This window comes from Labrus bergylta, chromosome 23 (assembly GCF_963930695.1).
Source record: "Labrus bergylta chromosome 23, fLabBer1.1, whole genome shotgun sequence".
Classification (NCBI taxonomy): domain Eukaryota; kingdom Metazoa; phylum Chordata; class Actinopteri; order Labriformes; family Labridae; genus Labrus; species Labrus bergylta.
In genome coordinates, this window is record NC_089217.1 from 3,362,474 (window position 1) to 3,384,722 (window position 22,249).

A 22,249-nucleotide genomic window follows, 5' to 3' on the forward strand; every position below is an offset into this window, starting at 1 on the left:
ACCCACAACAGCTGGTGCTCCCTTTTAAAGCCATTCCTGCCTTTAGAGCATTAAACACAAGGACTAAAGATTAAACATAGAAGTGCCCGTGTCTCTGGATTTAATACTTTAAAGACAGGAAACAATAATTCAGTAACTCTAGCTTTTTGATATTTCAGTTTGGCATCACATAAATCCAGTTTGACTCTCCATCACCCAAACTGAGGCATCACGTGGCATCCATTGTAAATATAAAGCACCAATTGGCTTTAATCAGGTAATTGTTTTATTAGGACGTTGTCTGTAATTTATCTGCCACCTAGTGGTCAATTCTATAATTGCCATTCAGCAGGATTTTGACCTCAAACATAAACTACTAGAATGTTTGTATAACTTAATATATATCTATATTTCAAAATAATATTTATGATTTTGTTATGTTTTCAAACTGAGTGCTTAATCTTCAGAAACTGCTTCAACTTAATCTGTTTATTTTCATTTACCCAAGTCAATCTTTCACAGATCTTTTCCATTCCTATTTAAAGGATGTTATAAAATAGGAATGTAAAAGGATGCCCTATATATGTCTTGATGAGTGCATTTCTAATTGGTTACTTAAACCTCTCTACAGGTTATTTCTCCTCACAAGGCTTTAGATCCCCTTCAGCTGATTCGGCATGTTTTACTCCGTGCTGCCTTCACGTGCCCCTGCTAATCTCCCGATTTTTCAGAACGCGTGTTGAAAAGTGAAGTTATGGTTGCTGCAAATTGTTTTACAGGATTTTTTTAATTGAACATAATTGTTAAATATAACTTTCCCTCTCATTGATAAATATTTTTTAGATAAAATAAAATACTTTATGCATAAGAACAGAATGGTGAAGGATACACTAACTGAAACTAAATCTTCTGATTTAATTAACTTCCGCTCTTAGACCATAAATATGAAACTAGTCAAAGTCAACTTTATTGTCAATTTCAAAATATGCCAGACATACAGTGGAATCGAAACTGCGTTTGTCTCCGTCCCACGGTGCAATACAACCAAAATAAGATAAAATATAATAAGGTAAAATAGATAAAATAAAATAAGATAACTAATATGTACAGTAATAAATTCCAGATAAAATGGTAAATAAAAGAAAATTTAAATAAAAAGTAAACTAGTAGTACACTGGTATTTTCATAAATTGCTTATTTAACTTTATGAAAAAAACAAAGACAAAAAGTAAAAAATGACAAGAAGATTACACTTACATCATAACCTGCTTATAATGATGCATTTAGAATAATTCTCAAATTATGAGTATTTTTATTACTGAACAATTGTGAACTGCAGTGATTTTATCCCTTTGTTGATGTCTTGTGTATTTATTTTTTATGATGATGTGGACCTCTGTGTCCTAAATAAATTATAAGTATAGAGTTGTAAAGTATAGTATAACATACCTTATTTATTTAATTTATTTAATAGAAAAAAGGGGGAAATTAAAGAGTACTGTCGATGAGGGTTCTTTAAGGACTGAGTGTCCCTGAACGCAGCACCACACACAGCACTCCCACAGTCCATCGCGCTTCCTTTTCCAGCAGCGCCTGCGATCATGGCGGACGTGGTTGCGGAGCAGGTTGCGGACCAGATACCAGTCCCGGACCGGGAGCTGAACGGGGAGGCGGAGGACAGAGAAGAGGCAGACCCCGTGGAGACGGAGACAGCGAAAAAGAAGAAGAAAAAGAAGAAGAAGAACAAGTCCGCAGCGGCAGGTGAGGCTGACCGGGACTAGTTTGTAGCTTCCAGGCTAGCAGAGCTAATGTTACTTATTGGAGATGCGTCAAGCTTGCGACTTTTAACCATCGCGAACACTGAGTTTCCGGTTTCCATCAAAAAAGCAGGTGTACGAGATTTACTTGTGGGGACGGTTTTTAAATTTTAAATTATGTATTTTTTAATCAGAAATCAACCAATTACACGTTATTAAAAGAATGGCTGATGTGTTAAGTATTTTACTTCATCTACAAGAAAGTAAATCGAACTGTGACATTTTATTTTGAAAGTCGAACCGGAAGTATGGCGCTGTAAATGCGGCTGACTTGACGCTGATCCTCATTAGCCATGCGGGTTATGAGCGGTTTGGACGGTGTAGCTGTCAGGCCTTATGAAACACGCCGGGCTTTACTCGGATCCACGTTTGGGAGCAGTGTCATCAACCACAGCTGACTGATCTATAATTTAATGTTTAATTAAATCAAAACACAACAACGCGGTGAGCTGACTGCTCCTCTGTAGGAACTGTTGTGATTGCTCACTGTGTTGACCCTCAGCCAAGTTTATTTCTGTTTCGTAATTCCTCCTCTAGTGGAGTTATTATGCAAGGAAAAAAAAAAGATGATTTCTCTGTAATTAAATCACAACATTAACTCTTTCATCTCAATTAACTCAATTAAAGTTCAAACAGTGTGGAGACATGTTTTGAAACGTTAATATTTCTGAATATCAAGGCAGGAAAAGTGCTGTAGATGGATGTTTATGTGCCCGTAGAAAATGAGGACACCTTAATTTACCCTGGATTTATCACAAATACTCAAACCTTTCAAAGTGATCACATTATAAATAAACTACCACCTGTGCTTGATCTGTTAATGAGTCATGTTGAGTGAGGAGTTGCTCACATGCAGTCAGGAGGATCCGTCTTTATGCCTTGATTTTGAAAGGATGCTGCCCAAAATAAGATGAAACTTTGTCACTCTTCCTACATCCCCCCCCCCTCTGCATTCTGCTGCGTGTGCTGACTCAGCAGAACTCCACTGCCGGTTGCCAGTTTTGGTTATTTATTGTTCTGTGTGTTTTTGACGATCTGTTTTTCCGTTTGCTTGCAGGCGCTGAGGCGGAGGCTGACGGAGTGACCGAAGTGGCCAAACAGCTGGAGAAACAGGCGATAGAAGAGAAAGAGAAAGAGGAGGATGGAGAGGAAGGTGATGGGGATCACAACACGCGTCGTCATTGTTTGTGCTTGGAAGGTGTCGACATGTTAACGTCACATGTAGCTTGTGTGATCACATTTTCTTTTACCCCGCACAGACGGAGACGATGGAGAGAACTCTGCAGGGAAGAAGAAGAAGAAGAAAAAGAAGAAGAAAGGACGTAAGTTGTGCACATTTCAGAGTAAAGCTTTGTGTCGTGCTGCAGTGCTGTTTATAAGTGTTTTAGAATCTCACAGTCGTACAAAGCAGCGTCTGTCCTGAGCTGAAGGTTGGCTGTGTCGCCTCTGTTGTCCTGATTCAGCCCTCCGCTGTACGACATCTGTTAGTCGGTCTGATTGAGTTTTTTCCTTTTCTTTCAGCCAAATCTCAAACCGATCCCCCGTCTGTTCCCATCTGTGAGTTATACCCAAGTGGAGTGTTCCCCATCGGACAAGAGTGTGAATACCCCACCGTACAGGACGGGTAAGAGGAGTTAAAACACACACACACATCTAAACCTGTTTATATTTTGCTTAATTTCCGAGATTATTCTTAATTCCTGTTCTTCTGTTGATGCTCTTGACTCTTGAGAACGAAACACTTTGTGTTATTTGGAATTTGCTTTATTGTTTACCTTTTTGTTTTGTAGCTTTTCAAGTTTTTGCACACCGTTCTTGATGTGTTTTTTTCTTTTATTGTCTTCCTCTTAAGCATCACATAACCTCTCACTACTCAGGCAGATAATGTCTTCTATAAATTGTATTTAAAGTCTCTCAGTTGAAAGTGTCTTGCCCGCAATCATTTCTTGTAATTTGAAATGAAGTGTTATAAATGTAACCAGTTCAGTGTTTTTTTGAGTGTTAAAACTTTTTTTTTAGAAACTTTGAAGGAACAACTTTCTTTCAGTTTGAAGAAATGTTACTCGCAGATGGTCAGAGTTTTTATATTGAGGTTGGTGGTGAAGTCATTGACCCTGAACAGCTGATTGAGGCCCGTGGATTAGTCAGGACTGTGTGTCGTTATGTCGTAAAACCAGGTCCTTCCTGCAGTTCTAACATGCTCACTATCTGCTCGTGAACAGTGTTTCAGTAACAGAAGAAAAGAGTTCTTGTTGTGTTGAAACGAGCAAATAAATCAAATATGAAATGAAATCAGTATTATGTTACTTTCTGAATTCCGACCTTAACGTCCAGGAAATGAACTCTGTGTTGTTGTTGTTGTTGTTGTTGTGTTCCGCCTCCAGCCGCAGCGCAGTGTGGCGTACGACAATCGAGGAGAGGCGGGTGATGGATAAAGCCAACGAGGAGGTGTGGAGCGACTTCAGACAGGCAGCCGAGGCCCACAGACAAGTCCGCCAGCACGTCCGCGGCTTCATGAAACCCGGCATGACCATGATTGAAATCTGGTGAGGGCTTCCTCTATCGTCCACTTCATCGGTCACATTTTTCACTTGATAGGAACGGTTTGAGGTTGCAGTTACAACATGAAGTGAGTTGTATAGATTGTTGAGAGGAGGATAGATTTGCTGACTCATCAAAAACAGTCGTCCATCAGAGCTGTAAAAAAAAAACAATAATCTAGTGTCAGCAAATAAAATCTTAAAAGCGGGGGCTGACTCCCCGGCAGAATTACTCACTTTTAAAAGTCCTTCAAATGTGTAAACCATCGTCTCACAACTCAGAGAATGATTCACATTAAAGTATGAAAAAATAAAATAATAATCAGATTTCCTCTTTTACATTTTTTACATTTCTTCTTTCGACTTCTCATTTTGTTGCTCTCTTGTCCCGCCTCCACAGCGAGCGGTTGGAGGACTGCTCTCGTAAGCTGATCAAGGAGAACAAGCTGGACGCCGGCCTGGCCTTCCCCACCGGCTGCTCCCTCAACCACTGCGCTGCCCACTACACTCCCAACGCCGGAGACACCACCGTCCTGCAGTACGACGACGTCTGCAAGATCGACTTCGGCACGCACATCAACGGTACGTCGGGCACTTCCTGCTGCTTCAGCGATTTGATTTGTGCTGATCTGTAATGATGCATTCAGGGCGAGCTCTGCACACATAATGGGGTCGATGGAGAAGCGGCCGCAAAGGAGATTTACTCTCAGGAGCGAGTGGGTTACAGTGATTAGAGGAGGAAATGGAAATCAATCGTCAGGCTCTTAAAGACTCTGCTCTCGTGGAACAGCTTGAGTCTGTAATAAAGTTACAGCTTTCTTTAACTGTAATGAAACTGAAATGCAGACGTTAAATCAAGTAGGATGGTTTCTCCTTTTTATGTCAGTGTGGGGATAAAAAACAGAAACATGAAAAAAACTGAGGAAGATTTTCAAACTGTTCTCCTTACATGAGTACATTTAGTTTATACTAAAGGTGTTTTCTGCTGTTACAAACTGTACACTACATTCTCTGTATTTTTTATTTAACCCTTTAGACGGGTTAAAATCATTGAGATCAAAATCTCTTTTTGAAGAGAGAGAGCTTTAGAAGAAAAAAACAGTAGAATAAAGCTCACAACAAAAGAAAAACTTGCACTTGTGAGAGTGTTTCAAAGAGCTAAGAGTCAAATATTCAACCCTCCAAAAAATGTTAGATTCACTTCCGTTCAAAAAGCTTTTTATCTTATTCTGATTTCAGTCTACATTTTTGTAGCTTAACTACTCATGGAAGCACTGAATGTGACCTAAATGTTGAACACGCATAAATATAAAAAAAATGCTTTACAGAATGTCTGCAAATCAAAATACAAAATAGCAAAACCTCGAATAAACATGTTGAAAAAATGTTGTTTTCTGCTCCTTGTCTGTTTGCAGGGCGAATCATTGACTGTGCCTTCACTGTCACATTTAATCCAAAGTACGACAAGCTGCTGGAGGCTGTGAGAGACGCCACCAATACTGGAATCAAAGTATGACTAACACACACACAAAACATCCCAGAGTTTTTTTTCTGATTGGTCCCCGGAGCTGATGATTTCCTGTTTTTGTTGCAGAATGCCGGCATCGATGTGCGTCTGTGTGATGTCGGAGAAGCGATTCAAGAAGTAATGGAGTCCTACGAGGTCGAGCTTGACGGCAAAACATATCAAGGTTGAACTCTATTGATATTTACTTGTGTGTTTATAACATATGACGACATTGAAACAACAGATTAAGCTTTTGTGCTTTCAGAGCTTGATCTAAATGTAGTAATGATAATAATAATAATAATACATTAGTTTTATAAAGCGCTTTTCTGAACTCAAAGACGCTTTCACAAAAACAATAAAGCAAAACAAAAAACGACGAGGACAGTACAACAAAGAAGTAATGTGGGGGGGGGGAGTTAGTGGTTGTAGGCAGTGATGAAGAGGTGAGTGTGGGGGAGTCTCGGATGTTTTTTGGGAATGAGTAAGATCGTTAAAAACTATATTTGAAGTTACATTTATGACTCTGCAGAGCCTGAAAATGTCATGAAATGTGGATGTTTTAACCAGTGTTATCTACATGAACGATACTTAAAAAGAAATGATCTGTTTGTTTCTAAAACTTTTTTTTTTTTGCCTTCCAGTGAAGCCGATCCGAAACCTGAACGGTCATTCAATCGGTCAGTACAGAATACACGCAGGAAAGACTGTGCCCATCGTTAAAGGAGGAGAAGCAACGCGGATGGAGGTGAGTTCATTACATCCATCATTCTGACTCATTTCTGATCCGTCTGAAATAATGAACACGCTCTGATTATTTATTTTTTTGCTGAAAGGAGGGAGAGGTTTATGCCATCGAGACATTCGGCAGCACAGGTAAAGGTGTGGTGCACGACGACATGGAGTGCTCTCACTACATGAAGAACTTTGACGTCGGCCACGTCCCCATCAGGTAAGAACTTTCTCTGTTTTCATGATGTCTGCACTTTATGTCTGTTGTGACTGCTGCTGGATACTTATAAACGTCCCTCCATGACCTTCAGGCTTCCCAGAGCGAAACACCTCCTGAACGTCGTCAACGAGAACTTCGGCACGTTGGCGTTCTGCCGCCGCTGGCTGGACCGCCTGGGCGAGAGCAAGTACCTGATGGCCCTGAAGAACCTGTGCGACTTGGGCATCGTGGACCCCTACCCGCCCCTCTGCGACACCAAGGGCTGCTACACGGCTCAGTTCGAGCACACCATCCTGCTCAGGCCCACCTGCAAGGAGGTGGTGAGCCGGGGAGACGACTACTGACAACCCCACAGCACCACAGCGCCCCCCCTTCACCTCGAAACAGCACCTCCAAGACCCTGTTAGCAACTCCTTCTTCTTCAGAGAAACAGCCGGAAATAAAAAAAAAAAAAAAAAAAAGCTCCTTTAACAGGATGTCGTTGTCTGAGAGCAGTTCTTGAGGGATGCCAAATGCTACTGTATTCTACCCACAATGCACCACTCTCAGCTTGCACGGAAGAAGGACTGGCTTTCTTGAGTTTTCTGTCATCACCCACAGCTTTAAAAAAAATAAAAAATAAAAAGCCTCGACCTCTTTCTGTGGGAGGAAAGATTAAAGTTTCCTTCAACATCCTGCGGACCTCATTTTCCAAAAACATCAAGTTAACTGTCTGACAGTTAAAGAGTTAATTAAGCTGCTGCTCAATCTAATGCACCCCCCAGTATTCATACAGTGGCGAGCGTGGGAAACCCCTTTATTACCCCCCCCCCCTCCTTTAATTTTCAAAGTTTCTATGGCTCCACTCTGAGCCTCCAGTGCTTTAGTGCTCGAGTTAAGTTAAGCACAACTGCTACTGACGAGTTGAAGAAGTGGTTATGCCGATGCATGGCCAAAAAAAATCTCTGCAAAGGACGATTCCTAAAAATCTAAAGCTTTGGGATGTCTTGGAATACGAGCCGACTACATACAGGCGCCGTGCATCTGCAGCTGTATGTTTGGCTTCTGTTACAGGAGGGAACGCTGCACTTTGGCCCTCTAGTCATCGTTTCTGTGATATTTGTAAAATATCTTTGAAATGGGCTGCTGCCACTGTATGTTCCTGATTGGAAAAAAGCTTCATTTTGAAAAATCCCTGAAAATGTTTTTGTAAGAAAAAAAGATTAAAATGGTTTTGCTCATTAGAGGGTGTCATCTTCTGGTGTAATGTCTCATCTGCATATTGAGATTATAAAAGACAAGACACTTGCATCTTTTGTAGAAAAATGAAAAAATATTCTCGTTTATTGAGGTAATTTTCTCTAGAAAACAATTGAGGTAACAATTTGCATAGTATAACTTTCATAAATTTACACACACACACACACAAAAACACACATTCATGGAGTAGTTACCAAAATGCCAACAATGTGTCACAAAATGGAGAAAAAAAAAACAGTATGAAGTGTGCTTTAAATTAACCTCTTGTGGAGGAATCATGGTTGAGGCGGAAAATAAAATTTTCTTTTTTACAAATTCTCCAGTATGGAGATAAATATCACAATCTGTATACACTGGATATTGTACTGAACAGGATGTAAATACATTATGTACACACACCTACTGAATGGTGGGAGAACAGTAAAAATCTGTCATATCTGCTGGTGATTAAAACAATCAGGGTTGAAGAAAACCTTGAAAAACAGTCAATGGCCTCTTTTTCTACAGCCTCTGAGAAGGTATGTATAAAAATACATTCATAATCTAAATGCTGGTGTGGGTGGGACTGCGGCTGTGCAGATACCACTACGCTGAATTAATATTGACTATAAAAATATATATTCTTCGTCAACAAAAGGGCACTTTTTCTAGTACACTAGTATGTGTCCGGTTTGGGATGGTTCACACTGAAGAAAATTACATTCTGGTGCAGAGAGGTGGCAGCATTTAGCTAAAATAAAATAAAAATCCCATTGGAAACTTTCCCCGCTGAGTTGAAGAGGAAAGAAAATATAAACCCAGCAAACGTTGAACCGTTTAAGAAACGCTGAGAAGTTTTTCCATACTCTTCCCCCCGAGGCTTTGGCTTGAGGTCTGCCTGACAGGAGACCTTCAGAGGGAAACACAGATTTCATGCCCTCCTGGTTACACAAATATGAACCAAAACTGAGTAAAATGCTACGCTGACGACCTATTATGTAGGAGTTAGTGCATTTCTGACAGGAAACTGTTGACTTGTGTAGAAAACAGGGAGGCCAAAACTAGTGAGTGAATGACATTTAACCACCCTACATCCAGTTCTATGACAGCTATCTAAAGTGACTGATTCAAACAAACAGCATTTACAATCAACAATCCACTGTATGCAGGTAGGCAGACGTGGATGCACCTGTACGACCTGAAGAGGACACTTAAAGTCGTGTCGTCACAGTCTGTTGGCTGCTACTGAGACACTTGGCTGATACTCTCTCTCTTTTTTTTTTAATATAAAATACAACTGTACACAAATAACAAACATCACCATCTTTTAAAAAATACCTACATATAAACAGCATATACAAGAAGTTCACAAAGCAGAACCAGGTTTTTAAAAAGGAGTCCTTCCTCTCTTTTGTTTTCCTTATTTAGAAAAATAGACTAAAAAAAACAAAAAAAAAACACACACCCGTCCTCCTCGGATATAAAAATGCCCAAAGGAAAGGAGGGAGGGGGGGAGAGAAAGAGCGATAGGTGGGGCTGTGCTGATATCGTCTCGAGAAGGAGGAGGAAGAGGGGGATTGTGGTCCTATAGCGGCCGGTCTTTGTCCTGAGTTACTCGCTGCGTGTAGAAGAGGATGTAGGCCTGAGCGCGGCATACCTCGTCTACTGAACACACATTCAGTTTAGAGTCATTACAGTGAACCCAAAAGCCTGCAGGAGAAAACAAAGAAAAAGTGTTCATATGAGAAACAAATCAGTCTTAATGATCGGGCAAATCCAGCTCTAGAAGTCAATTTGATACTGGAACACAAGAATTTGAATAGTCAGGTCCACCTTTGTTTATGGACCTGGACTATTAGATTGCACCAGTTCCACTTTGGTGTCAGAGTCAGCTGCCAAAAAGCTCCAAAGTCAAGTCAAGTCAAGTCAAGTCAGGTGAATTTGCTTCACACATGACATCAAAAGCATCATGACAGCGGAAAAAGGACACACGCAAATCGAAAATTTAAAAAGCAGAATGAAAACAAACAGAGAGAAAGTCGACTAAAACAGCATTTACAAAAAAACAAAAAGGTGTTTGATGCAGGAATGTCCTTGAACACACCGTTAGAGACGGCTTCAAAGCAGCTATTGGTTAAGGATTTATCTCCGCAGCCAGCTGTTAACGATAACCAAAACAATAAAATCAGTAGGAGTAAAAGCTTTCGTTACTCACGTCCTTCTGTGTTGTAGCAGTAGGAAGTGTAGTGGCCAGAACCGAAGCCCTTCCCATGATGCATCACCACAGCGGAGAGGTCGTAGAGGAAGTGCTTGGGACGCGGTGAGCCCGTGGAGCTGGGGCTGCCGGGACTGGAGCAGGTGGGCGGGACTTTGGGTGAGGGGTCTCTGCAGCAGTACGGCTCCATGTTGAGCAGCTGATCGAAGCTGACGTGGACTCCGATCTTCTCCCGGTGGTTCCGCCCAGACCACCTGAGGGACCAATGAGGAGACGGAAAACCAGTCAACAAGTTAGATACTAGTCAGCATCGCATCATTTGACAACATTAGACTGCATTTCTACGACTGGAAACATTCATGACATGCCATCTGTCAGTTGACTGAACTGAACACTTGGCACTTATTTTAAGAGCAACCCGGCTGTTGGCCTTCCTGTCGCTCGCAGGGAGTGCAAGGGAGTCGATTTAGAGGCAGAGATATCTCAAATAAAACAAACACATCAAGTATTAATCATGCCGTTTATGTTTTGGTTTCAGCATAAACAAACAAGGCACAACTTTCTCATCCAGCATTCACTGTCCTTTAAACATGACCTCTTACTTTTTCTTCTCTTTCTGTTAATCCGAGGCTGCCGGGCTGAAATAGCCTCGCAAGGGTGAATGAACTTAAATAGAATTGGCTCCAGAGATAGTTTTCCTACCTGAAGCGTTTGAGGTGAAGTCGCAGGACCTGAGGCAGTTTGTGGACCATCAGCTGTTTTTGTGCTTCGGTCAGGATGACTGGTTTGGAGGAGCTCCGCCTTCGAGCAGCTATAAATAAAGAGAAAACAATTCAAGATATCAATTTTATTCAACTTCTAGTTCCCTAAGTGTTGATTAAATCTAAATCTGAAATCCAGAAATAACCACTGAAGCTTTTCTAATTTGAAGTCCCAAAATTAAAGGTCCCGGTTCCAATGTCTAATACATTGGTTTATAAGCCTAAATTATAAATAAAATGTAAAGTTTAACTGGGAGAAGGTGAATCATGAGTGAGTCTTCTCTCTGCTGCAGAGAAACAGTTTCACACCGGGACTACAGAAAACACAACTACAAACTCTATTTTAAGATGTATTTAGGAGTGGAGGCTCTGTCCTCGTAAACAATCTTTGAGCGCTGACAGCTCACACAGGTAACATCTTGCAGAGAGCCTTTTAAATCAGGCAACCCGTTAGTCTTAGCCTCTTACCAAGTTTCTCACAGTAACTGACAGAAGATATAAATTACCGCTGGTAACATTTATCCTTTGGATAAAAAACAAGAAGCAGTTACTTTCATGTTTTGTACAATTCTCAGTGCTGATCAAAAAGAGGGAGGAGTTAAGTGTTGGCATCAGTGTTCTTTGTATTTAGAAAAACCTTTTATTTTGTCTCAAAGCAGCATGAAATGTTAAAATGGCTGGAAATTCCTTCTTCTAGCTTTCAGAGTTCCCACTCTACGACCAAATTTAACTTGTTGCACATCATCCCTCTCTCCTCCTCCTTTTCTAATCTCTCCTGTCTGTACTCATAAATAATTAAATTCCTCTCCAGAAATAACAAAGAGGGGACTTTGATAGATAAGACTTTTACCTTGAGATCATTACATTTGATCTGCTCTAAGTGTTTAGTCCTCTGAGAAACCACACTCCCCACGTTGTGCCGTTTGTCCTGCAGCGTTCTTATTGATCTTTGCCTTCGACTGTAAAACTATGCAGCTGAGAAAAACCTCTTAAACAAATCAATACAAACACTTGAACTCAAACATCAAACATATTGAGAAAACGACTTTATTAAGAAGATCTTTATCAATTCCCCCCTCCAAGAAAAAGGTCCCGTGCATGTTTGAGAAATAATAAGAAAGGGAGACCTACCACAGCCTCGGTGTCAAGTCTCTGAATTAACAAGTGTGTGTGTGTGTGTGTGGGTGTGTGTGTGGACACTGAACTCACAGTTACACTGGTCACAGGCGTAGATGTTTCCCTCCAGCGCTTCAGTCTCTGTGAACTTGGCGAGCATTTCAGTCAGGTGGCACGACGCCTGGGCGGCTGACTCCCTGCTATTGCTGTGATAGCGCTCCGGGAACTCCAGAGACAGATCCCAGAACGGCTCCACCGTGTTGGAGCGATGGTCGCAGGCCAGACACGTCACCTGCAACGGAGGAAGTGGTTCACTAAACATAGAATTTAAAAATCTGTCCAACTTCCCTTTTTAACGGTTCTGGCCATGATGATGATGATGTGTGCTGTTTCATGTCTCAAAACTTCAAACATGGAAATACTTACAAGAGATCTCCTTCAATTTCATATAAATTTCTAACTTAATGTGACACAGTTTACATATAATGATAACTTCCTTTGTCAGAGTGCATATACAATCTGATTCACTGCTTTGGTTAAAAGCTAGAAGTCCCCTTCACAGACACACAGGCCTCTCTGTTCAGAAAGAGCAGGTGTCTCAGTGTGTGCTCAGCCTCTACAAGTAGCCTCTAATCTCTCTCACACCCCCCCGTGTCTCTCTCAGCTGCTTGACCTGATGCTTAGCTTAGAGTTATATACCTTTAAATTGGTGGTACAGATGCATTTATATATATATATATCACCCTACTTATACGTCTGCAAGATTTAAATCAGGTCACACAAGCACACGATACACATAATTTTTTTAAGTAAGAAGAATTCTACTTGTGAAATAAACACAAAGCCTCCACTGGAGCTGAATCATCACAGAGAAAATAACACTAGTAAAAAATATGCTTACACCTAAAATACTAAAAGATATTGTTCTCAGTACATAATGGGGGGGAATAACTTGATTTGTTAAAGTGTAAAATGTTCTTTAGCTGTGATTTCAGGGATTTCTTTCCACTCAAGGTGCAATTGGATTTAAAGCCGCTACTCAAAGCTCTATTTGTGATTTTTCTTGTAGTTCATAAACTTACTTGTATATACCCCCTATTTTTATTTATCTTATCTATTCTGTTTAATGTGTATTTTGTATTTTGACCTGACTTGTCTGTGCTGATGCAACGCCCGAATTTCCCCTCTGGAGATCAATAACGTATTATCCTATCCTATAAAATGTCAATAAATAGAAAAGACAAAGGCCTCTAGTCTTATTTACTACTTTATTTATTTCTGCTGTAAGATCTATTCATGGAGTAAAAACCGTCCATAGTTGATCTTCATTATCAATGTTAATTTAATTGCAACCCCCCCAGTAAGAAGATTTAATCTTCTTGAGAGCCTTACTCTTAACTTCAAAAAGCTCAGGATGACTTTCTTTAAATTTCATGTTTCTACAGAGCAGCAATCCATGTTGTAGTTTGAAAGATTGAAACGTAACAAACACACAGTTCAGGGCAGCAACACGATGATGATGGTATAAAAGAACTGTTCCTTTTGTTTCAAAGGAAGTTGGTAAAAAGCTTTTATGTTTTGTGCTCCTTCTGACTGGAATAAGTTACCTTTAAATCTCTGTTCCTTTTCATCTTTCCACTTATTTAAACATGTTTTGTTTCCTCATCTTCAAACTGATTGTGTATGTTTTCAGTAGCATCAACACTGTTTATTTATTTCTCCCTATGTATCTGAATCGCTCTCCTCTAAGGTGTCTAGTCTAGAGTTGTAATTGTTGTTGTATCTGTTCTCTGTGTTGTCCCTTGTTTTGTTTTGTTTCGTCTGTAGTGTGTTATGTTTTGGTTTTGTACTGCCGTGTTGTACCTGTGTCTTTGTAAATATATGTTTGGGACCCCCTTGAAAACGAGGTGATACACCTCAAGGGGCTTATCCTAATATAATACATTTCTCAACTGCTCCAAGTGCATTAAACAGATCCTCAATTCACAAGCCACACGCCTCTGTGTGAGTGTTTAAGAGCTCTCGCTCCACAACATCCACGTCCAAAGAGACGTCAAGTTAAGTGTGATGTGAAATCAAAATCAGTCAAAAGTTATTAAAATTAAGTCAAACTTATGTCACATCTGGAAGCTTAACCTCCACTTTAGCATTTTAAGTCGTTCATGAATATTTGACACATGGCCAATTAAATCTGAAATATGAATTAGTGATGATGAATCATGGCTGCTGAATCATCAATGCAGACAGAGTGTGGGTAGAAGAGATTAAGTGGATGTGTACAGTAAGTAAAACAGATGAATTTGCTGAGTGAGTCAAAAATTAAATACAGGTTACAGCAGTTCTCTGTGTGTGTGTCATACCTGGCTAAGCAGCTGGCCATGGAAGATGGTGTTGACCACACTGAGCACCTGTTTGATGAGTCGTTTCTGGATCTGTGGGACTCCTGCGCTGGTGGTGTGTTGGCCTGTGCTCTCCAGCTCGTGCTGCACTTTGTCCAGCAGCTCACACAGGAACTCCTGAGCGTCCTGCTGAGCGTAGCCCCTGAACGCCGGGATCAGCTGCCACACCGAGTGCAGCATGGCGAAAGGTGAGACCAGCGCCCACTTGCCGGACCACATGACCTGGAACAAGGTGTGCAGCTCGTGGCAGAGGGAGATGTGCTTCGAGCTGGGCTCTTTGGGTTGTATCAGCTCCATGCTACGGGACCTCGAGGCCCCGCCGCTCAGCCCAGCTCCCGAGCCCGAGCTAGCCTGGGGTCCCTTCCTTTGGGTCAGGGGGGAATGGGATGTGACCTTCCCTGTCAGCTGGCCGTGGACAGCAGAGGCCAGCAGCTCCAGCGCCTGGGTCAGATCCAGGCGCAGGAAGCACTCCCTGAAAACGTGCAGGTGGCTCAGAACCTGCAGGATAGAGTTCATATAACAGGTGTTGCCTAAATTTCTGAGGCCCGTCACTCCAGGCGTGACAGTGGGGTGCCGTTTGAAGGGGGAACCGCCCTGTTTGGTACTCTGCTTGCGGCGAACAGGAGTCTGAGCAGAACGGGGGGTCACTGTGGGAGTTTTGGGCTTAGATTTGGTGGCAGAAGAACGGCTTCGTGTTCTGGGAGTAGGTTGGACCGTTTTAGTCCGCACAGCTTTCTTGGGTGTAGCGGGGCTTCGGGTCCTCAGCCTGCGGGTAACAGACGGAGGCTCGGGGGTTTTTGTCTTCTTGCGAGCCCTCCTAGACGGCGTCCTCCGAGACGGCGGTGTGACTGCAGCCTCTGCAACTTTCTGGCTCCTCCGGCGCAAACGGCGACTCTTCCTGAGCGGAGCGTTCTCCAGGTCCTCCTGTAGCTGCCTCTTTTGAGCCCGCCTCCTCTCCCTCGCCTCCCTTTTCTGCTCCTCCTCCTCTTCCCTCTTTCTCTCCTCTTCCTCCCTCTTCTTTCCACATTCGGTCAGCGCAAACCAGAAGCGAAAAATGCGTCCCATCAGCGCCCTGCGACGATGCCAAAGTGCAGTAAACATCCTGTCCTCGTCTCTAAGCTGCAGCTCGCTGGCGCCGCACGGGATGACGGCGTCAGGAGCAGCGCTTGTAGAGCGGAGGGTACGCCCACTGCGGGTGGTGACCTCATAGCGCTGGCTCTGGATGGCGCTGAGCGTACTGCGAAGTAGCTTCAGGTCTCCTGTGGCGTTATCATTCAAGACATAGTCATCGCACAAATAGCAAAATACGTAAAGTTCATTAACCTCCATAGCCAACGGGTGGCGCTGCTGCTGGAAATGCTGCAGAGCATGTTCCTCAATGTAGCGCCCGCACGCCACATGAGCACAGCCCAGGCAGGCCCAGATGGACTCAGAGGTGTTGCAGTCCACACAGTGCCACTTCTGGGGGTTGAGGATGGAGTGGTCGGGGGCAAGCCGCAGCCGCCCCACATGCTTACACCTGTCCATTACACACGCCGGCCAACCGAGCTGGCTGGCTGGCTGTGTCAGTCAGTAGCTGACCGTCTATGTGTAAGTCTGAGTAGTGTGTGTGTCAAAGCTTCACACCGGCTTCATATCACCATGGTTACCATGGTGGGCAGAGAAATGGGACCCTCCCAAGGCATGGCAGTGTCTGAAGGGGAGAGAGAACAGATGTAGTGAGTCAAAATGAATTTTAAATCCCGGATTTAAGATTTTAGAGAGCTAGGTGATTAAACATTTATTTGATTATCTTGTTATCCATTTACAGGCCAGAAAAAATTGCGCAAAATAAATTGGATAAACACATTGCAACACAAAGTAATTATTGTCTCAAAGGCACTTCGTCTAACCTACAATGACTGTGTTTTATGAGGCCATGGATACACACACATAAAACTGTGGCAAACAGCCAGATGCTACGCAGGATTTAACATACACACCCGGGCCAACAGTAAAATGTCTGGTTGATAAACATGACTGCAGTGAGTGCTGCCAGGCAAATCCACAGAAAGACAGAAAGGTGTGTAACTTATCATGGACTGTTGAACCAGGATGTAAAAGGAAGGATCAACATGACAAACCTTGGAGCTTTTCCAGAGGATGTGAATAAGAAATAAAAACTCAGACGGAGCAAATGTAATAGCAGAGGTGACCTCTATCAAAATTTGTTAGGTGATGGATAAGAGGATAGGGAAACTGCCGGTCTTAGTTTTTTAAAGCATCACACTGCAAAAAAGTAATTGAAGAAAATATCTGACGTCACTTTCAAGACACAAGAACCCAACAACCAGTCTCCACTTGGCCTACTCTGGCATCTTTTCACAACCCCTAAGGGGGCTCAACTCAAAGTTGGGGATCCTTGAGTGGGCAGAGCACTTTCAACACCCCCATCGAGTTAAAAGAAGTAAGATTATCCAACAAAGGGGGAGTGAGCTTTCAAAGAGGTGCAACCTTTTGTCTGGTTACAGGACTACCTTTGAGAAGAAAGAGAGAGGGGAAACCAACCAAGTGAAGAAACATTGACCACTGGAGTTGGGTAACAGATAGGGAAAGTAATGTAACAAATCAAAAGCTGGATTGCAAGAAAACATCATGTTTCAACATAGTGTCTTACTATAATTAGGGCTGGGCGACATGGACCAAAACTCATATCTCCATATTGTTTAGCTGAGTGGCGATACTCGACAGCGATATGTATTTTATTAACAGTGAAAACACATGGAAAAATAAAAAACCTGTTTGTGAATTTAAAAAGTAATATTATAAAATAAAAATACAGTAAAAGAGAGAGAGAGGAGGAGCAGGGTTAAGAGGGACAGACAGTCAGTCATCATCAGTGAGATGAGGAAAAGGTGACCTGGCACCTCTGTAAAGTTATTTTAATGCAACATAAACTACATCCATATTAACGATATCGTCTTACCCTATATCATGCTTGAAAATATATCGATATATCTTAAAAACTCGATATATTTCGCAGCCCTAGCTATAATCACATTTTTAAAACACTTTTATAAAAGCAAAAAAATGCTCAAAGCTCAGCGTCTGATTATTATTATTTGAGTCCATGACCAAATGTCAGGATGCAGGGTTGATTAATTGCAACAAACTTACTTTAACAGCAATTTACAGCCATGCAGATTTACTTTACATACATTTACACACCACACAATCCAACCTGCACACTTCACACTGTTTACATTAGTCTATATTTTTGAATTTTACACTATATTACTGTATATATGTGTATTAGCAATTTGAGTGTTATTGCATATCCTTGCAGAACAGTCTTTTACATTTCATGTGAAAAACACAAATCTTGAATTTCCCACACACCTAAACACAACACACTTTCATATATCTGCAACGGGTTAATAAACACATTGCACCTGACAGTAAACACTACTTTACTACAACTGTTTCGCAACTGAACCAGTGTTTTAGTGTGTGGGGGGGGAAAGTGTGGCGTGTAGCAGGATCAACAGTGAGATGAGTCTGTGAGAAGTTTCTAAAAGTGTCTGAAGTGAAGTGAGTGAGTTAGCGCGCTTTGCCTGGTGAGTCCTTGTTGCAGCATGCTGCAGAGTGTCTGCACACAAACACAACCTGATGCTGAAACACAGCTTTAATCAGGCAGGATAAAATACCACCAGCTTGTTTAACCCTAAAGCAGAACCCACCGAATAACAGCAGCACAATGAGGACAACTTTAATTACCTCCACGGGGTTAGCGGACTAGTTAGCGTGCAAAGCGGTGCAACCAAGAGGAGATTAAAACACTGAATTAAACGAAAATACAATTAATACCAAAAGGAAACCCTTGCAAAGTAATTATGCAAAATAGAATTAAACACACGAGAGAGTCCAGACAAATACGCGCCCTCCTATCAGCTCTGCGGATTATATTTAGTGTTTACTCAACAGCTTAGTGAGGACTAGCTGCCCTGCTAACGTTAGCCTAGCATGCTACATAGCTGCCTAGCAGGCTATCTTTGATAATCGCAACAAGTTTGGTGCTCTCGCGTTAAAACGCCGACATGTCACACGTGTTTTAACGTCAACACGCGTGGCGTCCCCTCCGCTGTTTCGCATAACCAAATAACGACTGTGTGGGTAAAGAAAGCAGCATACCGAGCCTCTCCTTCACGGCAGCAGCTCCTCTGTTTCTAAAATCATCGCCATCTTGTCGGTCCCTGTCGCGTGGTGTGGACTCGAGCGCGTCCCCGATCCGTGACGTCATTGTTGTTGTTGTTGTTGGTGATGATGATGATGATGATGATGATGATGAATAGAATTACTTTATTGATCCCAAACTGGGACATTGTGGTGTTACAGCAGCAGGTTATCAAACACACAATGAGTAAAAAACACAATATTATCAAATTTAAACACAATATAATATTAAATACAAAGTAAATAAACACTAAAAATATCAAAAATAAGAATGTGAATATATACAACCAGGATTTAACTAAACATTACTAGTCTTAAATATGAAAGATTGAATGTAAATGTGCAAAAACAGAGTTGTAGATGGACAGTATTGACATAAGTTAAAGTGCATGAGTGTAAACATTATCAGCAGAAACTATACAATATAAAGGAGAGTAGACAGACAAATGAAGTGAACATGAGTGCAGGGATCATTTGTAAATGTAACATGTGCAGAACAGATGACAGTAAAGGAGAGACAGATATGATCATGATGACAGTTCTCTGCTCGCATGAGGTGAGCTGTTGTACAGTTAGGAGTTGTGGCCTTCGGTAAGAAAGATTTCCCGTATCTGTCCTTGTGACAGCGGAGTTGGATCAGTATGATGATGATTGTAATAGTGAAAATATGACTTACTTTCTTTTAAAACTATTTTTTCAAATATTTGTTACATTCAAATAAGTGTTTGTATTTCATACTAATAAGACTGTCAGATTTTGGGTTTAGGAGTGTTTAGTTTTCCTGTCAGTTTTTAAATTGTGTTACTTTTGGTGTACATACTTGTGTTTATTGTGCCATGTTTATGCACCTTATTAACTCATCATTTAGTATTTGCCTACTTGCACAAAGCTCTGTATATATATATATATATATTTATTTCTGGTTTACTGCACATAGTTCTGGTTACATCTGGTTACATCTGTTTACATCTGTTTACATCTGTTAGTCCGATCACTGTCCACTTATATCTACTCCTTTATATTTTGTATCTTTAAATTAAGTTTAAGCTTTAAGTTGTATTTAAATTGACACTTTATATTTAGGTTAAAATGTTTTGTACTTGCACTGTTGTTAATTTACTGCTCTGTGTGCCTTTGAATTGCCCCCCGGGGACAAATAAAGTTTTTTGAATTGAATTGAATTGAATGTGTCAAAATGTCAGTTTTCATATGAACAATCAACAAGCCAAACAAGGACTGGACAAAAAAAAATCACTGCTGGTCACTGACAATTAAAATATAGGTAATACATGTTCACACCGCTAGAGGGAAGTGTTGCATCATTTTTTTTTTTTTTTTTTTTTTTTTATCAGAGTCAGGCTTACACATACAAATAATTAGTTTGGCTGTTTTATTGTTTTAAAAAAAGGTCAAAAAATATTGTCATCATACCAATTCCATGTTGAGATGAGCTATAATCTGTCATCATCATGCAGCAGCAAAAACACTGAAAGAAAAGAAGTATGTACAACTGGGACTGATGCACGACAAGTTTACATGTTCTTTTAGCAAGACACACTTAAATAACCCACTCTTGTCATAGGAAATATAATCTATTACAAGCTGCCTTTCAAAAAACAAAAAAACTAAATTTAAAATAATTTAAAAATATATATATTTTACCCATTATTGTAAAAATAGGTATGAATAGTACTTCAATTTCAAATAAAACCATATTATTAAGTGGAATGAAAATTAATCGAATGTGTAAAAATCCTTAAAATGTAAGTTTGCACATGTCAGCATCAATGTCTAATGTCCTTTACACATAAAGATGCACACCTGTGTGTCAAGTTTTGTACGTCCACTCATGCTAAAGTCAATATTATGCATGTTTTCTTGTCTTACTTGGATAAATGATTGAACTAACTGAAAAGCCTTTCTTTCATGGTGTGTATGTTTTCCTCTGCCCTCTGGCCCTGTGGTTTACCTTCAGCAGGTATGTTAAAGTGCTGTGTCCTGCTGTGGGATGCAGGTGTAGCACTGCATGCTGGTTAATGGGGGCTGGTGGCACTCAGTGAGGAGATCCTATCAGTTGAAGACGACAACAACTGCACTGTCTACTGTCCGAGAAAAAGATCAACTAACAGAGAATAGTAGTGCTACTGTTATGAATCCCCGTATAAATAATATGGTATTTTATATCAGGTAAGCGTTTTCCATTTTAGGAAAATAAAGGTGTTGATTTTCATTCTGATAATTGTCTCTGAAGCAGGACTTTTCATCTCCTGAGCCTTCTTTTAAATCTCTCCTTAAAAGAGTGTGTGGGTGTGTTTGGTAATGGGTGTATGTGTGTTTTTATACGTGTGTGTCTGTCAGTGGACCTGAGGTGTGTGTGTGTGTTTGAGAGAGATTAAGGGGCGTTTTTGAGTGACTTAGAGAAAGAGGTATGTGTTGATGTGCCATGCGATGCCTGCGAATCACCTCTAATGTTTTTCTGCCTCTATGTCCCCGGGCACTTCACCTCCTTCATGTCCACACATGCTAACTCTCCCTCCCTCCCTCCCCCTCTCTCTCCCTGTCCTCTTTTCATCTGTACTCTCTCTCTCTCTCTCTCTCATAAACACATATTTTTCTGTTACTGTTCATCTGAGGACCTTGTGTTGACTCACTTAGAGGGTATTTTGTGGTTTAATTCAAATCGTATATCTCAGAGATTTATCACAACTCTTTCAGCTTGTTGTTTTGGTTTATGACTCTAACTTTAACAAGGTATTACCTCAGGGTACAATACCGACCCCACATGGAACAGTAAGCAGATCAAGTTATCTTCATGTTAAAATAATTACATTTGTGGAGTTTAAACTGATATAAATGTATTTAAAATTAATTGTACATTATCAGGTGGATACAACTATAATTCATATTCACTGATGAAGTGTAATACTCGTACTTAACTTTTAATATACCTATTTTCCTCTTAATCATATTTTTACCAAGCAGCAACCTCCAGTGTTAAAAAAGAAGCCAAAGCCTAAAGTGTGACTAAACTGCAGTTCCTTCAGTGTCCACTTGAGGCTCGCCGCAAAAGTCAAGGAATCCTCATAGATCTCATGTTAAAGTGTCAATCTTTACAGCAGAAATAAAAATGTTTACAACCTGGTATAAGAACGGTTTTGATCTCTTTAACTCGTTTTTTTATTGGATCACACTACAGGTTTAACTTTCTTTTATAACTCATCTGTTTTAATTATTTTAAGGCTCAGAGTTATGCTTAACCTAATTCAACCTGAGTTGACTGAAAGGAGGGTGTGTTGTATCTTTTGGTCAGGACGCTAAAGTCCCGCCTCAGCTCCCCTTTTTAGTCTGTTTCTACTCTTACCGAAGGGCAGTTTGAGACAGCATTTCCAATATGGTGACTGCCATCGTTGGGGCTTCAAAAACTCAAAATAATTCAAATTAGCTCCATCTTATTTGTTGCAACATTAAAGTCTTTATATGTGATTTTTTTTAAACTTAAATGTAATATAAATCAAGTATATCCTCTGAAAATA

General features: G+C 40.9%; 2 protein-coding genes across 2 annotated transcripts; one reads left to right on the plus strand and one right to left on the minus strand.

Annotated features, from left to right (window-relative positions):
- The first annotated feature begins 1,544 nt into the window (after nucleotides 1–1,544).
- metap2a (methionyl aminopeptidase 2a) lies at nucleotides 1,545–8,018 on the plus strand. Its single transcript, XM_020646572.2, has 11 exons — nucleotides 1,545–1,740; nucleotides 2,854–2,949; nucleotides 3,056–3,118; nucleotides 3,318–3,420; nucleotides 4,181–4,342; nucleotides 4,737–4,918; nucleotides 5,752–5,846; nucleotides 5,931–6,027; nucleotides 6,488–6,591; nucleotides 6,680–6,795; nucleotides 6,887–8,018. The coding sequence occupies exons 1-11, from the start codon at nucleotides 1,581–1,583 to the stop codon at nucleotides 7,137–7,139; spliced, it is 1,431 nt and encodes a 476-aa protein (XP_020502228.1). The 5' UTR covers nucleotides 1,545–1,580; the 3' UTR covers nucleotides 7,140–8,018.
- A 67-nt stretch (nucleotides 8,019–8,085) lies between these two features.
- Nucleotides 8,086–18,743, minus strand: usp44 (ubiquitin specific peptidase 44). Its single transcript, XM_020646571.3, has 6 exons — nucleotides 18,675–18,743; nucleotides 14,466–16,197; nucleotides 12,199–12,397; nucleotides 10,931–11,039; nucleotides 10,229–10,482; nucleotides 8,086–9,723 (listed from the first exon to the last, which is right to left on the minus strand). The coding sequence occupies exons 2-6, from the start codon at nucleotides 16,029–16,031 to the stop codon at nucleotides 9,599–9,601; spliced, it is 2,253 nt and encodes a 750-aa protein (XP_020502227.2). The 5' UTR covers nucleotides 16,032–16,197; nucleotides 18,675–18,743; the 3' UTR covers nucleotides 8,086–9,598.
- Nucleotides 18,744–22,249: the final 3,506 nt, after the last annotated feature.